Source organism: Mustela putorius, unplaced genomic scaffold, assembly GCF_011764305.1.
Source record: "Mustela putorius furo isolate JIRA1106 unplaced genomic scaffold, ASM1176430v1.1 tig00003987_pilon_pilon_pilon, whole genome shotgun sequence".
Lineage (NCBI taxonomy): Eukaryota > Metazoa > Chordata > Mammalia > Carnivora > Mustelidae > Mustela > Mustela putorius.
In genome coordinates, this window is record NW_025422126.1 from 15,067,088 (window position 1) to 15,094,211 (window position 27,124).

The 27,124-nt window shown below is 36.1% G+C and overlaps 1 protein-coding gene across 4 annotated transcripts in view; it reads right to left on the reverse strand.

The window, feature by feature from the left end:
- The window catches only part of DLG2 (discs large MAGUK scaffold protein 2), a 1,545,411-nt gene extending 1,522,820 nt beyond the window's left edge, over window positions 1–22,591 (reverse strand). For 2 of the 4 annotated variants that reach the window (XM_045071283.1, XM_004763486.3), the window contains exon 1: window positions 22,177–22,590. In XM_045071283.1, coding sequence (XP_044927218.1) covers window positions 22,177–22,206 — 30 coding nt within the window. In that variant the 5' untranslated portion in view covers window positions 22,207–22,590. Of the gene's footprint in view, window positions 1–22,176 lie in introns of all 4 variants that reach the window. The other 2 variants (XM_004763483.3, XM_004763489.3) reach the window with 2 other exon arrangements.
- Between the last annotated feature and the right edge of the window lie 4,533 nt (window positions 22,592–27,124).

A 27,124-nucleotide genomic window follows, 5' to 3' on the forward strand; every position in this document is an offset into this window, starting at 1 on the left:
AAACTAGGTATGTAATTTCTACTCTTATTAGGGCATAAGAAATCATACTTTGCTTTTCCTATTACTCTAAGGACTGGACTTTGGTCACTAAGCTTCCTCAGCAAGTGGCCTTTCAGGCCCCCACCGGACGCATCTGAGAACCCTCCTAACCCAGAGGCAAAACTGGTCTTCTTTCCTTTGGGCTTCCAGACAAAACTGATACACACTCTACCCATGCAAAATCACTTTAGTCAAGGTACAGACAAACTTGTTTACCTGTCTCCCCTTCTTGATTATGAGCTAGTGATAATTCCCTCTCGAGCATTTCATAGAACCCCAGAATGTACAGTCATTACAGAACAGATCTTAGAGGTCTTTCTTGTCACAACAGAAAATGAGGTGCAAAGAAATCAAACATGGAACATGAAGATTTGACACTGTAAGCCATTTTCCAGGCACTTCATCTTACATAAGAAATTTATCTCTAGCTAACCTATTCTTTCATTATAACTCTTATAAATTATTTCTAATCGGCTTTTTAGAAAAAATGAAGTGCTTCACTTTCACTAACAATACACCTCCATCCCTGTAATAATGAGAACAGATCAGTGTTAAAAAAGGGGAGAAGGTGATTCAAATAACATATCTTTTACCTTTTATTTATTTTATTCTACACTCAATTATAATATAAACAGACTAATAATAATGTTACCAATAGTCATTAAAAAACCTAGCTGTGATTTATTGAGCTACTATATATGCTGAAGATTGTTCTAGATCCATTATTTTATCACTAGTCACCACAACAAGTATAGATAGCAGTATTATTGAACCCATTCTACAAGGGAGTAAACTGAGGCTCAGAGAGGCTAAGCAACTTGCCTAAAAGCTACCCTACAAGAAAACAGCCTTGCTGGTATTGCAGCAAGAAGCTGACTGGCTCTGATGTCCCTACATGTTTCCTGTATGAGAAGCTGCCTCTGGTATTTTTCATTTTCTATCTGTTTAATGGGCCTTAAGACATGTTATCAGCTAATATGTTTTAATGGGCCTTTAGACATGTTATCAGCTAATATGTTTTCATGTTAGCAATGATCCTAACATTTCTGACCTAACTGGAATAAAATATTGAGTTCAGTACTTACACTAAGAATTATTTTTTGTGATTTATAAGCTTTTTAGAACAAACTTTATTTAGGTAATCTATTTTTAAGACATCACTAAACTCTAAAGTGCTGTTTGAGTGATTATTGATGAAGTCACCATAAAAATACACTTAGGCCATCAATCCCCATGCTCATTGTTCTTGTTTAAATCAAAATATGACATATAGTACCAATAGGGTACATAAGGTACACTCAACTGACGTCAGATGATCACAATTTCAAGCTAAGCTCAACCATGCACTTGCTGTAATAAGCTGGTCTGAGTCTTGGTAGTCACATCTGTGAAACAGTGTTAGTGTCTCACCTTATTCATACAAATATTATTAGATGATACATATAAATTCACCCCAAATCATAACCACAGCCTGCAAGGGTGTTAATAGAACACACAAAGTAACAGGACAATCTTATCTTCCTTTTCTGATAGCCGAAGCCAGATAAATAAATATAATTTATCTACATATGAGCTTAAGCTTTTTGAAATTTGAAAATATTATTAAAATACTAGTTAGGGCACGTGGGTGGCTCAGTCGGTTAAGCAGCTGCCTTTGGCTTGGGTTATGACCTCAGGGTCCTAGGATCCAGCAGGCTCCCTGCTCAGGGGAGAGCCTGCTTCTTCCTCTCCTTCTGCAGCTCCCTCTGCATGTGCTCTCTCCCTGTGTCAACTAAATAAATAAAATCTTTAAAAAATTTAAAAATTAAAATGCTAGTTATTATTATGATAGAGAACAGACTGAGGGTTGATGGAGAGAGGTAGTAGGGGATGGGCTAAATGGGTTATGGGTATTAAGAAGGACACTTGTTATGATGACCACTGGGTGTTGTATGTAAATGACGAATCACTAAATTCTACTCTTAAAATCAATATTACACTATATGTTAACTAGCTAGAATTTAAATCAAAACTTGGACCAAAAAAGCTAGTTATTCTTATTCCCAATCATGAGAATTCATATCAAACAATGTTAACAGTGAGGAATGTCTCCTTTGTAATAATTGATTATTGTTATTATTAGTAGTAGTAATACTAGTAAGCTTATTTCATATCTAGATAGTGTTTATTTTTATGGAGCACATGGCAAAGGCTAAATAATAATTGAGCTATGCTTGGGTGGAGGAATATAAGTTCTCATAAAGTGTGAGGGAGCTAAAATAAGGAGTATCTGAACTTCCAGGGATGAAACATGTAGTAAAGAAAGATGGAAATCTGAGTAAGTCTCTCTTACTCCATTACTACCTGAGTTTTGGATACGAAGACTTTCCCATTAGTATTTTATTTTATTTTTTAAAAGATTTTACTTATTTATTTGAGAGACAGCAAGAGAGGGAATACAAGCAAGAAGTGTGGGAGAGGGAGAAGGCTTCCCACTGAGCAGGGAGCCCGATGTGGGGCTCAATCCCAGGACCCTGGGACCACGACTTGAGCTGAAGACAGACGCTTAACGACTGAGCCTCCCAGGCTCCCCTCCCTCTTAGTGTTTTAATCAAGCAGATTAACAATATGACTATACAGGGGCAGACACATTAAAAGGCCTACTGAAGACAGAGGCTACAGGGACTTAAATCATTATGCTTAGTGTGTGATGAGTAAAAAATAAGACCAGAATATAAATTTTGGATCTTGGATTTCAGTAGTGTTTCCATTAATCCATCTGTGAAACTTTGGGAAAGTTACTTTAAAACTTTAAACCTCACTTTTCTCATGTATAAAATAAGAGGGTTTTTATTAGATCCACAACTCAATGTGGGGAGAGGAAATGTCATTCACCCATGAATCTTTTCCAGACCTCACATTCCTCCCAAGAATTTAATATGTTCTGTCTTCCAAAGGAGTGTACCGTCCATTTGAAAACCACCATCATTCTGATCTACTGTTACCATAAGATATAGTTATTCCTCTGAGTTTGAGTTATAACAAAGGTTGAGAACTGCCAGTAGAGATGATCTCACAAGAGCTTTCAACTCAAGTGTAGTTATTGAAAACCCTAACCTTTGGTTTTACTTAAACCTTCCTTCTACTTTGAAAGAAGAAAATCTAACAGGGGTCAAGGGATTTGCCACAGTAGGTAATGTAAAGGGGTTAAAATTCTTCCTTTTTCCCTGTAAGTTTTCATTCTCCTTTTTCAATATTGTTTCTAACATTTAATGTGTTCAGAAGAGTTTACGGTTATCACCTAACTGGAAGATCCACACCCATTACAAGGCCATTTAGAAAGAGAACTAATACTAGAGGAAAGTGCTCTTTTAACCTACCTTTCAGGTAATTCTTAGCCTATAAATCAAGAGGGAACATTAGAATTCCCTAAAGGGCCAAGCAAGATTTTAAGATAAAAGTTGGTAACAAATTAACCCAGAGACAGAGCTTTCCTTCCCCTTCTCTCCCATCCATCTACCCTGGATATTCATACCTACAGATTGTCTGTATGTGACTTGATTAGGATTTAGCATTTGCAATGCTAACCTTGGAAAACATGTTCTCTCAAGAGACAAAGCTATCAATGGGTTTTGGTCTTCTTAAAATACTATGCTGTTTAGACAGGTTGATGTCTCCAAGTCTCTTATCTTCCTTGGTTGTCTTTTTCTGACTATAATATCTTGACATATTTCATTCTGGATTATCCTGAGCAAATGAGCCAGATATGCTGGACAATTACACTTCAAACTGATTGTGTAATATGTAACTACAGAGGATTTGAGTAGTGACAAACACTTGGCAAAGAAAACTCTAAAGATTTTCTACCCAATGAATCCCATCTCTAGAAAAAGAGAGGATTTTTTTTGAATATCAGCAGCTTGTGTCTGTTAGAGTGCTTTGGAGTTTACAAAGTATTTATGTAGAGGTTTAGTCATTTAATCCTCCAAACAAGTTTGTGTATGGCAGGGTGAGAACTGATTCATCCAAACAAAATTTTGACCTAAATGTTTCATTCAAAACAGCATGCTCCTCTAAAAGCAGAGAACAAGCTGAAAGGTTCTATTGTAATAGTCATAGTAAAATGATTCTTGTAATCACAGGGTTTTTTCCTGGGTGGAGAATTGTCTTATGATAATACTGTACACATATTCATTCCTTTATCCAACCACTCATTTACTGAATATGTATTATGTGGAAGATACCATGCTAGTTATATAGGGAGATATAAAATTTAGAGGCATAAAAATTTAAACAATTATTCTTTCTTCAAGAAGCTCCCAAACTTTTAGGAGATACACTATAGCATGTTACATTTAAAACAGGGTTAAAGGGCTGCCTGGTGGCTCAGTCAGTTAAGTGTCCAATTCTTCATTTCAGCTGGGGTTATGATCTCAGGGTTGTGAGACTGAGCCCTGCATTGGCTCTGTGCTCAGCAGGGAGTCTGCTTCTCTTTCACTTTCTCCCTCTTCCACTTCCCCTGCTCCTGCTCATCCTCATGCTCTCTTTCTTTCTAAAATAAATAAATAAATCTTTTAAAAAAACATGGTTATATGAGCATTCATCCATTCATGTAGTTGGTCAACATTCACTGATAAATTAGTATGTGCCAGCTACTGTATTAGGAATAAGGATATACCATGACTCAGTCTCTGTCTAAAAGAAGTTCTGAGTCTAAGGAAGACAATGACCTCGTAATCATGCAATTATAAGGCAATTAATTGAGATGATATAAATAAAACATGACATGGGCCAATCAAAAAGATCTACCTCACTCATTTAGGGGGCGGGAATAAAGGATGAGAAAGGGTTAAGAAAAATCGCACAGAGAAATTTAGGACACGGGTAAGAGTACTGAACTCTAAATAAGGAAGGGCTTAACAGAGGAAATACTTCAGTTTCCAGTAAAGCTTTTAGAAGGGAAAGGATGAGTAGACGGCCTTTGAGGTAAAGGTGTACCATGTATCTATCATCTACAGTTGAATTAAGGAATTCTAGGACTTGGTCAGAAAGCCCCTTGGTTCTGGGTCTCAGAAACCTAGGACTGAGGGGAAAGAATTGTTCTATGCTACACAGACAGCTGACATCTGCCTTCTTCTCATTTATCTCTACTTCACAGGGAATGCATGAACAACAGGTTGTACGGGAAATAGGTCTTTTTTTTTTTTTTTAAAGATTTTATTTGTTTATTTGACAGACAGAGATCACAAGTAGACAGAGAGGCAGGCAGAGAGAGAGAGAGAGAGGGAAGCAGGCTCCCTGCTGAGCAGAGAGCCCGATACGGGACTCGATCCCAGGGGGACCATGACCTGAGCCTAAGGCAGCGGCTTAACCTACTGAGCCACCCAGGCACCCCAAGGGGAAATAAGTCTTAAGAAGGAGTAGACATCAAGACAGACCTTGGCACATCCATTCCTGGTCCTATACAAAACACAAGAGGCTCAGGTCACCTGGGTGGCTCAATCGGTTAAGCATCTGCCTTCAGCTCAATCATGATCCCAGAATCAGGATGGAGTCAGTCCTGCATGGGCCTCCCTGCTCAGCAGGGAGTCTGCTTCTCCCTCTGCCCCTTACCTCTGCTTCTGCTCTCTCTCTCTCTCTCTCAAATAAATAAATCTTGTTAAAAAAAAATCCACAGGAGGCTCTCCTGAGTTAAGTCTACAGAAAAGTACTTGAGATGCCTTTCTCATCTTTTTGAAACTCTCAGGTGTTTGACAGGTGAGGAAACAGACATGAAAACATGATGTTCAAATGGTAAAACTAAGTGATTTTTGCTCAGCTGAAATAAAATGACAAGTAATAATTTTTGTGCAAATGGGCTGCAAACTGTAAGGTACTTTATAAATGTGATGAATAATTATATTTCCAGTAATAATTATTATAAACATTAATACTTAAAAATTTGTTCTTCTTTTTAAAATGATTAGAAAACACGTTTTCTGACTTCTAGTTCATTATATGCTCCAGCACATCGAGAGTTAAGGAAATTTCCAAAAAAATTTGAAAAAAAAAAAATACAAAACTTTCAGTATGCATCCAAATCAACAACTTCATAGATATATAAATATAGATACAAAAAACACATATACAGAAACAAAAAACAAATAAGGTGTGTATATACATACATACATAAATGTTTATATAGACACATACATATAAATAATTTATTTGAGCAAATAAAGTTTTCATCCAGTTATTTTCCTGACTTGGCATAAGAAAAAATGTGTAATTTTGGAGTAAGTTGTTAAAGAAAAGGAGAAAATCAAATTTTGCCAGGCACAGTAGTATAGGCACAAAATGTTACATTGGTAGTCTTGTCTTAAACATCAAGACATGACAAAAATGAGATTCCAAAGAAGGAGCTATAATTTCAAAGGAAATTACCAAGAACTACTTTCAGGTCTCTGAACCCTTATCTATAATGAAGTTATAGGAGGGTTATGTGTTTGGACATTTATAAAGGTATTTATTTGCAGAGGAGTTGAGGGGGGTAAAATCTCATTTTTCTGTTAAATTACTGAATGAGGCTTCAATGGGCATACACCTAGACCTTGATATAACTTCCTTGAATTTGGGAGGCCTATATCCTGGGATCTATCTCTCACCTGAAAAATTTAACGAGTGAGAGAACGTGGCAAATTGGTCATTGCCTCAGGAGAAGTGCTTCATTTGGGCCAGCCTGCACTTTCAGAGTTTGTCAAGCAAAAAAAAAACCCCATCTTGGAGCCACTGTGATGCCTTCCACAACCCTTTATGTAGGTTCACTGCTGGAAAACCTAGGTTCTAAAGAAATACATCATCCACATTACAGAAGATTTAGTCAGAGAGGCCCAGAAGGGAAAACTCCCCAAGATCCACAACAGTGCTCAGAAGAGACAGAGTCTGGAACCAGACTGCCTGGGTTAAAATCCCAGATGCACCATTTACTAGCTAGGTGACACTGGGCAAGTTGCTTAACCTCCCTTTGCCTCAGTTACGAAGATGAAAGGAATTACTACATATAAAGCACTTAGAACTATCCCTCTACACTATCATCACTATGTAAGTGCTAGCTATTATCTCTGTATTCGTCATTATTATCTAAGTATTATTATATTCCATGTCAGTTTCAGAGAGCAAAAAACTATGATAATTCCAATCCAATAAGAACTTTCTGCTTTCTTATTTTACTTCCCTCTCATGCTCCAAAACTGGAAAGAAGAATAACCAACTAGCAAATGGAGAAGGAAAGCCCCCTGTCTTATCTGAAGATCCCATCATAGGGAAAATAAAAATCTTATATCTGGAGAAGGGTTCAGAGTTATGATTAATATTTGGAACTGGAAAATTTTCACTACTAAACTGAATCTGTATTGTGATATTAAGTGATCGTAGGACTTTCTTTTTTTTATTTTTAAGATTTTATTTATTTGTCAGAGACAGAGGGAGAGAGAGCGAGTGAGCACAGGCAGACAGAGAGGCAGGCAGAGGCAGAGGGAGAAGCAGTCAGGCTCCCTGCCGAGCAAAGAGCCCCATGTGGGACTCGATCCCAGGACCCTGGGATCATGACCTGAGCCGAAGGCAGCTGCTTAACCAACTGAGCCACCCAGGCGTCCCGATTGTAGGACTTTTAATTCCCTGCAAATAACTGGAAATTTATGGGAAGTCATGGGATCACCTGAGTTTTCATCTAGAGAACAGGGTAGGGATTTCTAACACTAATAATACTAAGGAGTATTGGGCAAAAAATAGGGTACCACTAAAGTGGCATCTATCATTACATCCCATAAGTCTTTTTTCTTCAATGTATCAATTACAGAAGCAAAACATATTCATGATTACTGTTAACCTTTTCATTCAGTTTTGGACGTAATTCCTCATAATCCTTCAATACCTGACTTCATCCCTTCCTGGGCTTCTCTTTCTACTTGCTTCTTTTTATTTGCTTGTTTCAAAGATGTTTAAAATAAGTTGGCCTAATTTGTTTCCGAGGAAGTCCTTACTAAGACTGAAGCCCTGCTGGGGAGTCATGCATTTGCCTCCTCTGGAAATGAAAATGCTGCTGACCCATTCTCTACAGAATGCTGAGAATGAGGGTTTTTTTAGTGGGCAGCGATGGCGGCGCTGAGTCACATTCATGCTTTCCAAACTCCCTTGTGACTCCAGACAAGCATTTGCCCAGGTTAGCAAAGGTGTGATCAGTGGTTAGGTAGGACATAAAAGAATTAAACACTCTAGGTTAAAATAATATTGTAACCATCTGGTTACCTGGATTAATTAACTCTGATGAGTGAGATGAGCTCTGAATTCTCAGGTTGGTGACATTTAAAGATATATTATACACGAGAGCTGCTGTTACTATTGTAACTTGACATTGCATGGTATCAATGGAGATAGGGCCCCAGGATTTACATTCAGAAGGCATTTTCTTGATTGTATAATGAAATCATATTTATGGAGCACCTATTAGATGCCAGACATTTGACATATATTGTTAGTTCATTATTTTATCACATTAACCCTGCAAGGTTGTTGAGAAGGCTGTTTAACACTATGAGGAATCCACTAGAACTGGGTTAGAATGCCAGAGTTATTTACTTTCTGGATCTGGAACTTTAGGTAAGTTTCTTAGTCTCTGTGAGTTGTGGTTTTCTCATCTATAAACTGGAGAGAGAAATACCAGTTTAAAGGATTATTATAAGGATTATATAAGATAATATATGTCCTATATTTAGCCCAGGGTCTAGTACATATTCTAACAGTATTAAGATAAATATATTTATATTATATTATGTAAATATTAATATTTATCTCATTAATCAGGGATTAATTAGCTCTTCCAAGCCTATTTTCTCACCTTTGCACATGAAGTAATATTATTTGTCTCACAAATTCACTATGAAAAATAAATGAGAAAAAGCACAAGAAAGTACTTAGCAAACATGGGGAATTTTAAAGGTAAGTTTTAAATCTAAGTTGAAAAGAATATTTGAAATACTGCAGTTTTAAGATAACTGAATTTGGGAGACAGAATTGACTAAGTAGTCTGGGATCACATTACTTGAAATCACTGGCCTGTAAATATTTCTAAAAAAATATATTATGGTATTTTAACATTTTGTGGCAGTATGTCCTAATACTTTACGAAACTCTGGAATTCTTTGGAAACTGAATTATTGCTATGTGAAGTTAGATACAATAGAATAAGCCTCTAAATACAAGATTTTAAAATGTGGTCTTGCAAAATACTTTAAATATCATCAAGATTTACATGTTGTCTCTGCATCCTACTGACATAACAAGACAAGACAAGAAGAATGGACTATAGTTGTGCCTTTCTCCTTGCAAGAAACAAGCTTTGGATGTTATATACTACTGCAATCAAAGAATATTCTTCATTGGCAGATCTTATCTATTTTAAACTACAAATTCTTATGGAAACAAAGTCTGTGATTTCTAAAATAAACTGCATTTTTCTTTCTGACACATTTTTAAGTTCATCTATAAAAATACATTAAAAATATATGTTTATAAAAATAAAAAATTAAAAAAATACATTCCTTGAATTATTAGCTAATAAAAAATATCTAAAATTTCAAGTCCACAAAATAAGGTCCATATTTTGAGGAAAGAAAGACCATTCAGAAACAAGATCAAAGCAATTCATTTCTATTCTCACTGCTACCATAGAGACAAAGAAAAAAAAGTGAAGAGTTTTAGCCTACTTAATTCTTCCTGAAATTTATAATTAACTACATGGGAAAGGGGACAATTACCATATTTCCAAAGAATAAAGGATTAAAAAAGTTGAGCTTTTGATAAGACATAATTACAACCTATTAAATATGCAATTCATATCAATTTGTTCTTATAATCTTCTCAAGTTTCAAAAAATGCATATATGTCAGACAGCGTTTTCTGAAAAATACACATGGAATGCCATCATTTTAAAGGCATACAGTTCTCTCTGATAGGAATTTTTTCTCAGATAATTAAAATTCTGGCAAAACTTAACACAAAGTAAAGGGGGTTGATTGATATTATTTTTGTATGTGCCTTGTCTTCCTGACACCTATGAGTATATATTTTTGGATGAATGTTAATCAAGAATTTGCAGGCTTTTGTAGATCAGGTGACATAGCCAACATCAAGTAGTCAGCCAGGAAGAACTAGCAATTAGACCTGTCCTCGACTTAAATAGAACTTCAGATGGCTGAGTAAATTACATGTGTATTACTTAAGGACAGTTTTATTTTAAAGGACTAGCAGGAAAGCACTGTAGCTTGAAATCCTAGGAGATTTATAACAAAGGACAGAGAGGAAGGATTTGTTTTGCTAAAAATATATGGTTTTATTTCTGGTGTCTTTAGCAAATGATTCTGAAAAACTTTTTATCAGCAAGAATGAAACTCTTCTTCACATATTCTAATTAAAATCATATTAGAAAATAAATAATTTATGTTATTGTGGAATAGCATAAATATAGCATGACCTTAATAAATCTCTGTGTAAAAATATAAAAGATAACACATATAACATAAAAGAGTAAGTTTTTTTTAAGAGTAAGGTTTTTTAATTAACACTTTTTGAACAATGTTTTATGCAACAACCAAAATTCTTGCTAGTGTGGATAATAAATAAATATATATATTCGTAATATATTATATATAATATTATATATCTAATATTAAATAAATAAATAAATTCATACCTTAAGATTTAATTTTTGGGTATTCTTTTTTTTTAACGTGAGTAAGTGATCTTCAAGGAGAATCTCTATTGCTGACTATATTGCTACCTGGAAAATTGGCATATTTGATTATTTTGACGTATTCTGTCTAGGTGTCTCAGGTTAATTTTCAGGAAATATTTGAAAATGCCTAAAATTTTTAACTCAGATCTTAGCCACAGAATACCATAACATCCATTTGGGACACTCTCACATAGTGCTGGTATTATCTGTGGTTAGTTGGACAAATTCCAAGTAATAATTCTTATAGTTTTTTTGTTTCCTTTTAGAGGTTACTTGGGGTAAAACCAGTCAATGAAACTGATACACTTTGTTCTCCAAAATGCAAAGCAATGTAAAAAATAAATAAATAAAATAAAACCAAAAACAAATAGCAGAATTGCTATGAACTCACATTCATTTCCTATACAAGTTTGCATCCTGAAAGCTGAGTACAACATAATGCATCCTGATTTGGGAGAAAAAAGAAAAAGAAAAATCTCTTTCAATTCTTTAATTCTTCAATTCTCTCATGGCCTAACAATTTGGGACTATAAAGTCATTTTTTAGAACTTTCTATTGTATAGCTTTCAGGCAAATTTTAATGTTTTTATAGTAAAAATATATAGTATTATAAAAATACACTGTATATTAAAAAATTGCTATACCTTTGCAATATAATTATGGTAAATATATACATGCTATAAAGTCAAATACTTTTCCCCAAAACAAGATTAAGTATCTATATATAAAGTCTCTGTGAAGTTAAATGGACATGAGTTGGCATTCTCTTCTCCATCTAAAAACCTGATCTGACTGCTTTAGCTTTTGTTTAATAAAACTAGGCTACTGACTTATATTTTTATACTTGGATTTTAGAAGTTTAAATGATGATCTTTAGAGTTGGTTTATCATAGATGTGATCCAGTTACCATTTTTCTTGGTATGTGGTGGGGACTTTCATCTCTTTTAGCCCATTTCTCTTATATTAAAATGATATTTCAAGTGTCATTTTTGGCCCAGCAGCCATTCACCAATTAAGTTCACCAAGTGACTGCCTGTCAGCTGAATAGTCTATGCAGCACAATACAAAGGTATCTTTTACATGTATGCATGTATATATTGTATGTATGCACTGTAAGGTTTACCTTATATACACCTGTGTATGTATACATAGAGATAGGTGTGTGTATAGACATATACATGTACGAGTGTGTGTAAGTTGCAGGAAGGAAGCACGTCGTTCTCTGACACTTATTCAACAACCTATCAAATGTCTGTTAAATGAAAAAATCAGTCAACACTTATGGTGTACCTTCCAGCACCATAAGTGGTTGGTTATCAATACAAGTAAGTACTCCTCCCACCCCCATCTTCAGAGTTCACATTCTAGCAAGAGGCAGACACATGTAAAAATTAATGGTACAGGGACACCTGGGTGGCTCAGTTGGTTGAGCTGCTGCCTTCGGCTCAGGTCATGATTCCAAGGTTCTGGGATCGAGTCCCACATCGGGCTCCTTGCTCGGCGGGGAGCCTGCTTCTCTCGCTGCCGCTGCCTGCCTCTCTGCCTGCTTGTGTGTACTCTCTCTCTCTCTCTATCTCTGGCAAATAAATAAAATCTTAAAAAAAAATTAATGGTACAACTAGATAATGGCTATCACACAGATACAGACATTGAACTGAAGACATGGAGAGTGGCTGGCTACATCTGCAAGGAAAGTAATCAAGGAAGGCCCTTATGTAGGAAAGTGCATTTAAGCTGAGTCTTAGAGGTCAGAAAGAGTCATATCAGGTAAGCATCAGCCTAGAGTTGGAGGCATTCTAGGCATAAAGTAAAGCATGTAGAAATGGGAGAAAGAAACTCAGGTTATTTGGGGAAACAAATAATGTGAGACAAATAATATGAAACAAAGTGACTATTGTTCACATTAGGAAATGAAAGATGGTGGAACCTGAGCTATAAAAGTAAGGCAGGGGTCCAAACACAGAGGGCCATGCAAACTTCATCCTGCAGGCCAATGCTTCTGAACCCTTAATGTGCAAACTGAACTAGAAAGCTTACTAAAATGCAGGTTCTGACTCAGTAGTTCGCCCATTGGGTTTGAAATTCTGCATTCCAACAAGCTCTGAAGGGATGCCACTGCAACTGATCAATAGATCACACTTTGAATAATGGGACAGTAGGAGACAGGAAACCCCTAAAGGGTTTTAACAAGAGTTACAGCATACATATGAAGTATACACACATACACTCACACGTTTATGTAAATACATACAGTATATACACACATATATAAATATACATATCTGCATGTATATTTTTTAAGGAAGGTCTCAGCAGTATGGAAAATGTATAAAGGGTAGGAGAATGGACAAAGTAAGAAGAATGAGTAAGAATTAGGACACACTGGGATTTAGGGACAAATAAGAATCCAGATCAACTCCCACTCTTCATAACAACTGAGATAATGACATAATACCCACTGAGCAGAGAACCGAGTAGGAGAATGATTTCTGCTCAGAGGGCTCCAGAGAATGGATGTTTTCCTGGAACTTTTGACTTAAGTTTACTTAACAGGTAAATAAAATTCTAAATTTCAAAGAATTTTTTCATTTACTGTCAAACCAATTTTTCACAAAACTTGTTGTCCCCTGAAAGGTTAGTTCAAGAATTGAATTACTTACATACAAAGAAATGGATATGTGTGGGTAGATGTTTAGAATAGAGGAATTTGGAGAGAGGGCTCTTTTCAAAGGATTTTAAATCTGGTATTAATTTTGAATGCACACTGGAAGAAAAGGTTAACACATTTGGTCTCTTTCTCTCACCAGTAAATACCTATGAACCTGGGAAATAGTCAGGTTGGTCTCTTTCTCTCACCAGTAAATACCTATGAACCTGGGAAATTCCCATCACCATGACTACACCACAAAATTTGCTACTAGAGTAGTAACTGATTAATTGAATTGAGATTTTACTATGAACCTTATCCTTAAATGTCAGATTCCTCAAAAAAAAGATAACAGAAAAGGAAGATGAGAAGGAGTAAAAACATACACAAGCTATTTAGCAACCATATGTTACCTACGATTGCTATACTAAACCCTATGTGTATATTTGTACTAGCTGCTCCCTTTGTCTGGAATGCTCTTCCCCAAGATCTTCATAAAGCTGGTCCTTTCAAGTGCCCAGAACTTTTTTCAGAGAGGACATCCCTGTCTATCTAGAGTAGCCCTTGTCCCTTTGTACATTCATCCATTTTTCTACATTACATTTTTCTGCCTTTTAAATTATAGCTGTTATCATTATCTATAATTATGCTGATTGTGTGCCCATTAATGGCCAATCTCCTTGCTCTATAATGTAAGTTCTATGAGACCAGGGACCTTGTTCATTTTAGTCACTGTTGTATCTGCCCTGCTTACAATACTACCTGACATACAGTATGTACTCGGTAAATATTTGTGGAGGTAATGAATATTGCATTTAATCCTCATAACGACCCTTTGAAGTGCTTATTGTTACTTCATTTCATAAATATGGAAACTGATATTTAGGCAAATTTGGTAATTTATTCCTGACAACAGAACTAATAAGTGGTAAAGCAAGGATCTGTCTGACTCCAAAGGCTGTGCTTCCACTATGCTATGCTGTCACTCTAAACCAAATTCAGTGGTGGATACCAACAGCTGTCCACCTGCCCAATACTCACTTCTCTGAGACACCGCGGACATGTCTGGTCAATTTGCCAAAGTCACTAAATGAGTTCTAATACATATATGAACACAGCTCTCATTTTCTCCATCATACAGTAGTAATGTTATTAGTAATAAAAGATCCCAGTTGACTCTAAAATCTCCTCCTTTCAAAAGTAATAGTCATCCTTTCCACGTACAAAGAATTTTGCATTTTTCAAATATATAAACTCATTTGATTGTGTACAATAATCCCGTGAAGGAAATATAGATAAACCAGTAGTATTACCAACATAAACTATAGAGAAAAAAAGCCTCAGTAAAGGTAAACTGAATTGACTAAGATTACTAATATAATAAATGGCAAACCCAAGTCTATGACTTCACTTTCTCAACCTTGGTCCAATACACACTCCCAAATTGCCTTTGGTGAGACATATATGAGATGGGTTTCTCAAGCAACTATAATTATGGTAATCTCCTTTAAGAAAATCTTATCTACAAATATGCATATTAAACAAGGGGCACAAAATAAAGAGAAGTGATGAATTCTTTTTTTTTAATTTATAAAGAGTTGTGTGGTTTGTTTCTAATTTGAGCACAATAAATGTGTTTCAATATTATTTGATTTGCAAAATTTGATTTGTACTTGTTTCCTTTGCAAACCCACATTTGTCAGATAAAATAAGATTTATCTAAAGGTCTTCCAAAGGACAATCCTCTCAGACTCCTCGTTCTTCACAGCACATGTGGCTTTCCTCAGTGTCAAAAAAGGACTAATGTTGTGAATAATACCCTGGTAATCAGGTTTGGCAGAGAAGGCCATTTACATGTATTAACAAATGTATTAACAAAATGTCTGGTGTGATTCATAAAATAAAAATTTTATTTCATTCTGTAAGTTTACTTTCACAGGCTATGGCTACATGTCCAAAACACTACAAACTGTAACTAATTCTGAGTAATTTTAAATTAACCATTATGTGAATGCATTATTTTTATTTAATTAGGTGTTTAGGTAGAGAAGGAATAAAATCCAAAATATAATATCAAGAGTATGTTTTAATTAAATAATAACCTGAAGTGATTCAACTACGGGATAATGATACTGGACAGAAGTATGGATATTAGAATCATGAAGATCTGGATTCGAATCCCCACTATGAAGCTGCTCAGCTGTGTGATTATGCCAAATCTTTAAGATATGGAGGATTTTACTTTGCTGGGCTGTCTGAAACTGAATGAGTTAATTAAATTCATCAAGTTCCTTCAGGGTGCTAGAAAATGTCCCAGACATTATATACACAAAAATGAGAAAAAATAGATGTTTCTTTTCTCATGGAGCTCTGTCTCATCAAAAGGGAGACACTGAAAAAATAATCATACAAATCAGTATAGAATTATGAATTGTGACAGAAATATGGAATAATATGAGATAATGCCATGAGTATACAATCTAACTGGGGATTTTACAAAAGGGTGTGGCATGTATAGTCAGATCTGGAAGACAGGTAAGATTTAGATAGATGGACAGAGCCATCTAGACAGAGGAGTAGTGAGTGGTAGTCTCCAAAACAGGAGTATGGCTGATACTTCCGAGGAATAGAGGGAGGCCAGAAAGACCAATGTGTCCATTAGTTTAAGGAAGGTCATAGAAGGTAGCATAGACATAAGTATGATCTGGTCCATGCATTTTTAAGATTCTTAGACTATAAAACTCAAGGCAGAATGATGGAAGATAAGACAGGAAAGGAATTCAGGTGCTAGGTCAAAAGAGAATTATATACTAAGGAAAGAACTTAGACAACTACTCATCTTGAGTTCAGTAGGATGCTACAGCAGGGCTATCCCATTGAACATAGGTATTAGATCAATCATTCTGGCAGCTACATAGAATACTTAAGAAAGGAAAGTTAAGCTATTATTTTAGTGGAATAAATATGTCAAAGTGTTTCCCATTATTAAAATGGTTAATCCCAGGTTACTAATAGAGCCATGGAATCTCTTCACACTGACTGGTTTTCTTACTTTCCTACATAAAAAGGCCAGATTGTATTAAATTTTCCCCACTTTCAACTGTATTTCTTCCTCTCTCTGCCACTGAGTAGATTTTTCCCTGGTCCATTAAGTCCCCTCCCTGCTCCAGTATGTGGAGTCTCTATACAGTGGCCTGTCACCTTGCAGACACTTGGTTGGAATGACAGGTATCAAAATCAGAGTCACTGGCAGGATAAATATGAAAAGAGCACCAAGGAACTATAGGAAGAAGGAGACTGTAGACGCCAATAAAAAAGCAGCACACCCACCCCTACAGGCAATATGTTAAGCGTGTTATATTTATCACCTCACTGAACCCTCAAAACAAGACTGTGAGAAATTTCCAATTCATGGAAGAGAAAAACACAGTCCGGAGAAGGTCACTCTGCTAGTGAAATGTAAAGTCACTATTTTTACTAAATAGGTGTAAGGATGGGCAAAGGGCAATGTGGAGAAAATAGAATGAGAAAGCTCAATTACCAGAGAAACAAACTGTGTGGAAGTCAAAGCAAATGAGGGTTTAGGATCATTGTTGATGATAAAGGGAAAATCCTATTTAAGAAAACATCTCAACTTCTGGATACTTCTAACTGGGTCCCTACCTATTTGCACACTTTGGATCTTGCTACTCACTTTGAATCCCCTAGATCCCAGCTACACTGACTTTTCTTCCCTTAAAAGTACCATTCTCTCTTTTCTCCCTCTTCTTTTTTGTCTCTCTCTTCCCTCACTTCATTATCTGTGTATCTATCATCTATCTATCTATTACATCTAGGACTTTGCTTAAAACACTTTTCCCATCCCCATTGTGCTCTCCATTGTACCTCTCAGCTTAATTGTCACTTCCCCAGAAAACTCTTTCCTGATAAAGCCCTTGCCTATCCTGTATCTATGCCCACCAGATTCTTCAGATACCCCCCTGCTCATGGCCATAATATTCTACGTTCATTCCTTTGTTACATGTTACTGTTATTTCTATAATCAGCTGTTTTCTCCATTAGACGAAAAGACTATTCATTGTATCCCTGGACCTATCAATATGTCAGGTAAGCACTGGGCACTCAATAAATAAATAGTTGCTAAATAAATAGAATGAATGAATGGGTGTGCTGCTTCCGCCATGAGATTGGACAGAACTACACACCTGCATAAATTAACAGCTTTGTCTATGAAGACAGGGCCACTCAGGTAAACCATTCATTGCCTTGGTGATTTGTTTCATTTTCTCTACATAAAGGTCCGGTGGAAAATAAAAATTATTTAACCCCCCTCCAAATTATAGTTATAAATATTGCTATGATAAATTTATTTCTAAGAATATAATATTTATTTTTTCTATTCATGTCATAAGTAATATGATGCTCAGTAGCCTTGAAAAAAATATCCTCCAAATGCCCAGCAACACTTATTTTCTTTTAGAAATTCTGAGCAACGTTAGTGTAAAAAACAGTGGGTTGGTGGAGCCAAAAAGTGATATCTTACTTACAGAAGAGACATAGTATTAACAACATCAATAAAGCATCTTTTACACTGCCTACTCCACTTTTCATTCTGCTATTTGAATTTTATTATGCACCTGCTAATATCGTTAAACATATTAAAAATTAATAGTACCATCATTCCTCTATTACAAATTACAGCAGCTACCTTGCGTATTGTAGTCATCTTTGCAGATTTTTAAAAACTTTTTTTAATGTCTATAAGTGTGGTTAACGGACATGGGAAATGATATCATTGTATATTTTACCCACTATTACTTTTTAAGATACTTAGTGTACATAATTAATTATATTTGCAGAGATAATGCACTTTAGAATAATACTGGTTAGAGAGAGAAAAGGAAGAACCTCAAAGGTGCAATAAAATACACTCATTTGACAGGCAAGGACATTGATACCCAGATGCCTCTTGGTACACAAAGTTACAAAGTGCAGATTTACTTTGATTTTACAAAGCCGCACTTTTCTTCTGTTCTTTAATCAATACAATATACTACTACATATACTACTACTACTATTACTTAAGAATCCCTACACAAGAAAAGAAAAATTCGACTTACTGCTTGCATTTTATCAAATTTACCCCTGAATATTCTGCTTTGCCATCTAGAACTGTTGTCCTATTGACCAATCACCCAACAGAATGTCTCTGCCTAACGTAGTCTAACATTATCTGCCTTATACTTTAGTTATCAAAATTATTAGAACTGTTGTTTTACAATTATTCAAAACATATTTAAGAAATGCCCACTCCGGGGCCCCTGAGTAACTCAGTCACGTAAGTGTCTGCCTTCAGCTCATCTCAGGGCCCTGGGATCAAGTTTCACATCAGGCTCCCTGCACAGCAGGGAGTTTGTTTCTCCCTCTCCCTCTGCCTCTCCTCCTACCCGTGCTCTCCCTCTCGTGCTCACCCTCACTCTCTCTCTCAAATAAATAAAAAAAATCTTAAAAGAAAAGGAAATGCCCACTCTATAAAATGTGTTATATTAACTAGTAAATAGCATTTAATCAGTATTATTAAGATGACCTCATTTTCCTCAGTGACCACAACCAAACACAGGGATAGATTAAAGATATAAATTGTGTGCTACTCAATAAAGTGTTCTATATTGAATTCTTTCCATATACCAGGAATTGTGGTAGGTACTTTCTATTACCACAACATCACTCGCACACAGATAATACACCCTTTTCACAGATGAGGAAATCAAGGCTCGGGGAGATCAGGTTAAACAACTTGGTAAACCTTAAGCTAGTAATTGTCAGAACTACAGTTTAAGTCCAAGTCTTGCTCTAGAGTTCTACTTTTCACGCTAAGTCATGTTACTTCTTTTTCTCAGTAGTGACATCTGTGACAAAAGCGTGGAAAGTGAAACTGGACAGGAACAGTCAAATAAAAGAGATGACTCAATCTTCTTTTAAAGTGAGTTTTCTGAACATCTGAAAAGACCTTGGGATCCCTGTGGCAGAAACTCTGTTTTTGGTTGCTCTGATTATTTCCTGGCCTAAAAGATTTTACCCCAAACCTGAGGGCAAATCAGTCTGACCAGGCTAGAGTAATTAAGACAGTAAGCAACCTGAGTTTTATGGGTGAGATCTAGGATAGGATTATTTTATCAGAAGGGTTAGATTATTATGAAATGTGTCACAGTCACTTCTTTTTTGTATGTAGAAAATCTAAAAATAAAAACACTTCTCTAGTATGTCTAATAGATCCTTTTATAAGCCATTATACAGTGCTTTGTCTTGATTTGTCATAATCTCTCCTCTCATTAATCTTCTAACACCCATTCTTAGGAATGTGGAGCAGAGACATGAAGAGAAATTTACTTCCACAGTGTAATAGAAGGACATGGGTCCAAGTGGGACAGTAAGTGCCTTTCATGCCAACACAGGAAGAAAAGAGAACCAGGGGAAGTATTTATGTTTCCCTGCCAGTGAAAACTTTGACAAGGGTGATACTGAGATGCACTGTAGGTGAGGTGGAGCCCAGGACAGATCAGGATAGTTAGGAGTTCCAGTTCACACAGAGGTGCCGTAAAGGCAGACTTGAAGAAAGCATCTCGGCCAGAGCAGCTAGAAGGTAGACTCATTGCTAGAGGAGAATGAGATGGAAGTTGAGCCAAATTAGAATTAAAATTTCCAAGTTGTTGCTAAGTGTCCTATCAAAGAGTCCCAGGAAAGCGTGGCAAGGACATCCCCAGTGCACGGCCACTTGGGGAAAAATAAGAGAGTACTAATGGTAGTAGGATTTGGGTGGACAGGATTTGGGATCTGAAGCTGGCCAGGAAGGCTCTCACTCATATGGAGCTTTTAAATCAGTCATGCATTATTTACTACCATCATAATATGAATTTGTTGTAAATATGTTTGTCCTATAAAGATGATATGTGTACCACCCTAGAAATATTCATGTATATAATTCAGAAAATTCATGAATTCTCACACAGGTGTTTGTCCTGTTGAGTTGTATAATTTACATGATAAATCAAAATACTAGAATAATGACATATATGTCTGATATAGCATTTAAAGTGGAATAGTAATTTTTCATTTTCCATGTGGTCATTAATACTTTGTTAAAAGAATATAAAGCACATGACATATTTTCTTAACTAGATCATGTTTTCCAAATTGAGGAAACTAAGATTTCAGTGTCCGATTTAATTGTTTAACAAATTGTTCAATGCAACAGATTATAGTTTGGGTTTGTAATTAATAACTTTTCATAACTTATTTTTAAAGTACCAATTATGTTTCACAGTACCTGCAGTTATTATGATTTGGGGATAAAAGAAACACATGTAAGTCAGACCTGACAGTAACCACTCAAGAAAATTAACACTGAGTGTAATACGTCAGTGAAAGTACAACACGTTTAAGAGACTATTTCCTTTTCTAGAAAACCTATGGAGATAAAATTTCTCACTTAGCGTTTTTGTTTTTTGTTTTTGTTTTTTAATTTATTTTAGTTTGTTCTTGATGACTTACCTGGAAAAAACTGAATTGGATGGTTGGCAACTTTTAAAAGTAAAATAAGGTATTCATGTAATTTTGAGGCTGGTCAACTAACCCCAACAGAAATTTTTAGGTTTCAGCTCTATTGACATCAATGAAGCTGCCATGTGATACTAGGTCATGTGGGAAGAGATCCATTAAGATCTTTTGAAATATAATCTGGAAAAGAACTTGGCTTGTGGCTTCAAAATTAAATAATCTTTTCTTTAGTGGTGAAAGGAGATCACAGTGGGAAATCTACACTTAATGAGTCTTATGCACTAAGCTATTGATTTTGTCATGTTTAATGGGTGTCTAATCAATGTGAGATACTAAAAGATATAGCTTAACCTAACTCATGGTGTGCCTACATGCAAAGTGAAAAAGGAAGCTGATGAATAAGTATATTTTAATTAGTTCTTTAAAAAATAATAGTAATTTTAAATAACCAGTGTTCATGAAATTTAAATATCTTATTTTGAACTGATGACAGAATAAAATAAAATGCATTTGAAATTTCTAGATCTTTTCTATAAACCCACAGAAGGAATGCCTATTGATTTTATTCCAATCCCACTTTTATTTCTATTTCTGATAATGCAAATATTTCATTTGCTTCTAATCAAAATAGAATTGGTTCAACATTAACTATTGTGTTTGTTTGTCTGTTTATTTTAAATTAAAACCTAAGGATATTTTTTTCCTTTAAAAAAATCACTAAAATACAGAATGTCAGAATTCTCCAATCAGAAACAATACGTCAAGGCACAGTAAAGCTGATTGGCTTCTTCAAGCATAGGAGACATGGTTTTTAAATGAAAAGATAATTATCACACTCAGAAAGACTACCCTTATATGTTATGTTAAAATGATGTGTAAGCTATACTACTACTATAGATATTTTAATATTGAGCTATAAATAGAGGCAAAAGCAAATCCTTCCCGTAAAAAACACAGGCAAATTCCCCTTTCATTTGCACAAACACACAATATCACTAAAGAAGTTGAAATCAAATAAGGATAGGACCCTCAGACCATCATGGGGAACAAAATGCCCAGCAAAGTACATTATACTAATCATTTTATCTCATGAACTGACAGCACCTACCAGAGCTGTTTAATTACAGGACCAGAATAATAATAGAAAAATGCTGCACACAACAGCCCTGTTTCCTATCCTACCTTTGTGGTGACAATGCACAGGCAATCCATCCTGGATCCCTACACAGGACTCTCAGTACATGGAAATCACACCAGCAAATCAGCAAAGGTGAGAAAAGCCTTTTGATAAATAGCACACAGAGAGAAGCAGAGCCTGGATTCTGCACAGACGGCTTTTCCAAGGGGGCCCCTCATGGGAAACTGGAGCCCTCCTCCATACAGCTCAAAGCAAGCAGGATTCTCCTAGGCACCGGAAAATCCCCTAGAAATCAGCTCCGGCAAAACTTCCCGGTGGCTTGCTGGGCTCCGCGGCTGCATGGTCCTTTAGTGGATTCGGAGATCGGAACGAGGCTCCTGAGAGTGCCCCGCACAGTTCTATGGTGGAGAGAAGTGTTACACCAGGCACCAGAGAATCACATTTCAGCGCTCGTTCTTGTTTCTGAATTCTGATCTGCTGCTTCAGTATACCCATAAGAGCTGCTTTGCCAAAGTCCCCCCTTTGCTGCCTTCGTCTTTCCTACTAACAACTCTGAGTAAGCACAACACAAAAAAACTACCCGGCCCATCTATCAAAGGGCTGTCGTTTTGCTGCCAGAACAGCGGCTTTGGATAATAAAAAGCTATTTATTATGAACATGATTCCCCGGGAGTCTAAATGACTCGAAAGATATGACTGAAAAGCTACGGTGCACGCAGTGCTGAATACATCACATCCCAACTCACTTGCAATTACAAGGGCAGCTTCTTACAAATGACTAACAGCTGGAAAAGGAAAATCGGGCCAGGGACATTAAAAACTGCAGATCTGGAGGTTTAACTTAGAAAGATTAAATTTCTTCTTTTCTTTCCGTACCTATTTGTGTGGTCACTGACGTCTGTGAATACACAACCTAAATATTTTAAGAAATAAGTATATTATAAAATTGGGGTGACAGGAGGTTCCAGCGTGTTTACAAAAGTTCCACATTCTGAGAGACAAGAAATGAGTTCTTTTCCCAAACTTTTCCCTCCTCACTGGCTGCCTGCGGGCACTCATTATGTGGGCTGAGCTTTGTGTTCCCTTCTGCAACATTTCAACAGCCAAGTGATTAACCTTCCCCCTCCCCTCAAATCCCTCCCTATCTTCCAGCAAAACTGCTACACAGACTGCCTTTGAGATGTTTGAAAAGCATCACTCTGGATAATAATATACTTTTCCTTCATCCTATTAGACACATAGACAAAGACAGACGGGAACAGACAGAAAGAAACAGGGGTGCAGAGAGAAGGGGTGGGGGAATTAGAGAGAATGAATGACAGAATGGAAAGCACTACCTGATCAATAAAAATGGAAAATCAGTGCCTCCTTTTGCCTCCTAAGAAGAAAATGCATGGTCAATTAGATCACTGAGAACTTTAAGAATAGGGACCCATGCATACTGTGATTACCTCTTTAAGATACCAGTAGAACCATTCCCCACCTACCACACACACACACACACCCTCATTTTTCATTAAAAAAATATCGTTTCTACAATAAACAATTTTAAAATGGGATGAACATGTAAAATTAATCCACCTTTCATGAATTATTCAGGTTCTAACCTTGATATCTTCCCGATTGCTAAATAGATGAGTGTCTTAGAAACTGACATGTCATTATTCTACCAAAATGAATGCACTTTCCTACGGATTTTTTTAAAATAACAAAAAGTTCATACCAAATCAGTTATGTGTTCAGAGGAGAAAAGAAGAAAAAGGGGTTCAAAAACTTGTTTTTTATAGTTATAGAACTGTTATCCTACTGGTGTAATAAAGTTCAGATTATTTACAAGTTAAACAACACAAATAAAACCCAGGTCCTGGTCCATTCAATTAGGTGACTATCGGATGGTTCAGCAATATCAAAAGGTTAAAAAATCATCACTTTGACTATTTACTTCCCCATTTATTACATCATAATAATAATTTAACTCATTACTTCCTAAACTTGTTTCCAAGTATATATAACATCATGTCTTTGAACTTTCCCAGGTTTCAGTGTTTCTGTGACACAAACAAGCTATCCAATATGCAACTGATTGACTGACTGCTATATTCATCCTCAAAATCATTAGGCTTTATGTTCCTATAGCACTTTAAAGCTGATAAAGCATTTGTGACATTCTTACCACCTTGAAAATTTAAATGACTTCCTCAGGACAATTACGTAGTAACTTATTGCAAGTCCCAAGTTTTGTTGGTTGTGATTGTAACAGAAACACTCAGGAACTAGAGAAAGGAAATAAATCATGTAGCAGAGTAAGATGGATATTTTACAAGGTACCCTTGTAAGAAAGGTATCTTTGGAACCATATCCATTTCCATAGAGTAGAGAAAGCTAAGATATGGACAAACTGACATAGGAAGCTTGACTAACCTTTAGCCTGACTAATCACAGATAAAACACTCCACAAACTGTAAAGGCCTACAGAATGAAGGCAACTAACTCATCCAGCATAGCTTCTGGCATACCACATACACTTCTGAAGTCATTCATCTAACATGTGTTTTGTTTTGTTTTGTTTTACTGTTAGTTAACTTAGTATCTTTTAAAAAATGATTTATTTATTTATTTGACAGAGATAGAGATATCACAAATAGGGAGAGAGGCAGGCAGGGCAGGGGGTGGGGAGGGTAGGCTCCCGCTGAGCAGAGAGCCTGAGGCCTGGCTCCATCCCAGAACCCTGAGATCATGACCTGAGCCAAAGGCAGAGGCTTAACCCACTGAGCCACCCAGGCACCCCTAACATGTGTTTATTGAGGGCTTGCTATATGATTTTTGGATTAATGATTGTTTCCCTTACTAGAACACGGGCTTTTTATTGGCAATTTTGACTCTATATTCCCTTTGCCTACTGCAGTATCTCATTAACTCAACAAATGGGCTTCACAATGTATGTACTTATGTGGGGACACAAGGGTGAGTAAAAGCTAGCCAAATTCCTGCCTACAAATGAATCAACTAGTACAATACAGCAAGTGCTTGGGGTATTTGAGAATCACAACACAGAGGCATTTAATCCAGAATAGAGGAGCCAGGGAAAGCTATACAGAGAAGAACCTTGTACTGAGTTGAGAAGGACCCACAGGATTAGCTAGGAGTTGAGAGGAAGAAGAATGTAATGCACACTTTAGTATTTGAAAAGAAGTAAATCAATACTATTTTTCATCTTTATGCAAGCAGCTTACACGTACACATCCAGTGGATTTCCATTAAATAAAAGCACTTTAGAGCAGACATTTCACAAACAACATGCAGCCTCTGCTGGGGAAAAAATAGAGCATAATTCATGTAATGTTCAGTGAGTACAAATGTGCTCTAAAAGCATGTGGAATATACATGTTCTATAATCATTAGGTTGTGTTTACCACATGTGATTAATTGGACAACATTTGAATGTTTAGATAAAAGAAAATAACTAACATTTTGAAGTATAGTTCTATTTAGGCTGCAGCTTTCTACTTTGTGTATACCTTGCTCTCCATTGATTTTCCTCAGATGTAAAGATGATAGAAGATAATCCACTTCTTTGTCTCAAGGGAAACATTCTTTTATTTTTAAAATTAACAAGGCATCAGCTTGAAGCTTTTCTTTCTTTTTTTTTCTTTTCTTTTCTTTTTTTTTTTTTACAGACATAGAGCTCAATTGGGTCTGTGATTTCACAAGAAGTATTTGCCAAGATATAAAGCCACAGCCTGAAAATTGCTTTACTTGATTTGATATTCCTTAAGGTTAATGATACAAATCCAGGAACATATTGATTCTAAGTAAAAAATCTACCATTGGAGGTTTGATATCAGAAAATTACTTTTATAAATTACCTGTACTAAGCCTGTATCCTAACTATTTATATGCATTACTTTATTTTGTTTTTTCCCCCCATGGGGGGAAAAGAGTCTGAGTGAAAAATATCCTTTGCTTATTCTCCTAGAATCTAAACCCCTCGAGTACAGATATAATGCAATTCTCTGCCACCTAGTATGATATACTTACTTAAGAGGTACAAAATAAATATTTGGGAAGGAAAGAATGATCACAGATTCAGTTATGTTGTTTATTTTTTTTTGACAAGAGATATTTTTAACCTATGATATGCACTCTTCATCTACTTGAGAACCATATGTACAGATAGCTATCATTGATAGTGAGATATATAGATATATGAATATATATATGAGAGACTATATATTACATGTATTGTATATTTAAGAAATAGATTGGTTTTATATATCTAAAGATATATCTGAAGATATTTGTATATACAAATAATATATTTATTATATTTATATTTGTCATGTGGCTATTATCATAAGTAATGTGGCAGATACTTTATACATACTATCTCTGATGGTCACTATACCCTTCAAAAAGGAAATACAACCCCTGTTTCGTGCATAAAGAAACTGAAGCTCTCTGGGATTATGTAATTCACCGTAGGTGACACAGCCCCTAAATTACTCCAAACCAGAATACATGGTGCTTTCCATACCCCAAAACCTGAGGCAGTTTCTACCTCGCTGGGTGGGTCCAGCCTCACAGTGAGACACAAACAGATGGGAAAAGCCTTCTCCAGCAGAAGGTAGCTTCGACTCTGTGCAGACTAATTACAAACAACTTGCATTCTCCCTAAAAAGACAGGCACATCTCTGGGCTCCTATACTGAGGTCGTTACAGCGTATAAGGGCCTTGGGAGTAGCCCACAAGGAATAGCCTCCAGTTAGAAAGATTAGCTCCAAGGGAAATAACTGAAGAAATCCACCCACATGGACTTCCATCCCGTCTGTCTGTTCTCCATATACCCAGGACAGCAGGCGCACAAATGACATCTGCATAGCTTGTTAGCTTAGTAAAATAAATAGACTTCAGGCAGATCATGGCAAAATGCCTGCCCTCATTTCCAAACTCTCCAGAGGCAAATAGGAAATTAGGATCAACTAGAAAAGGACT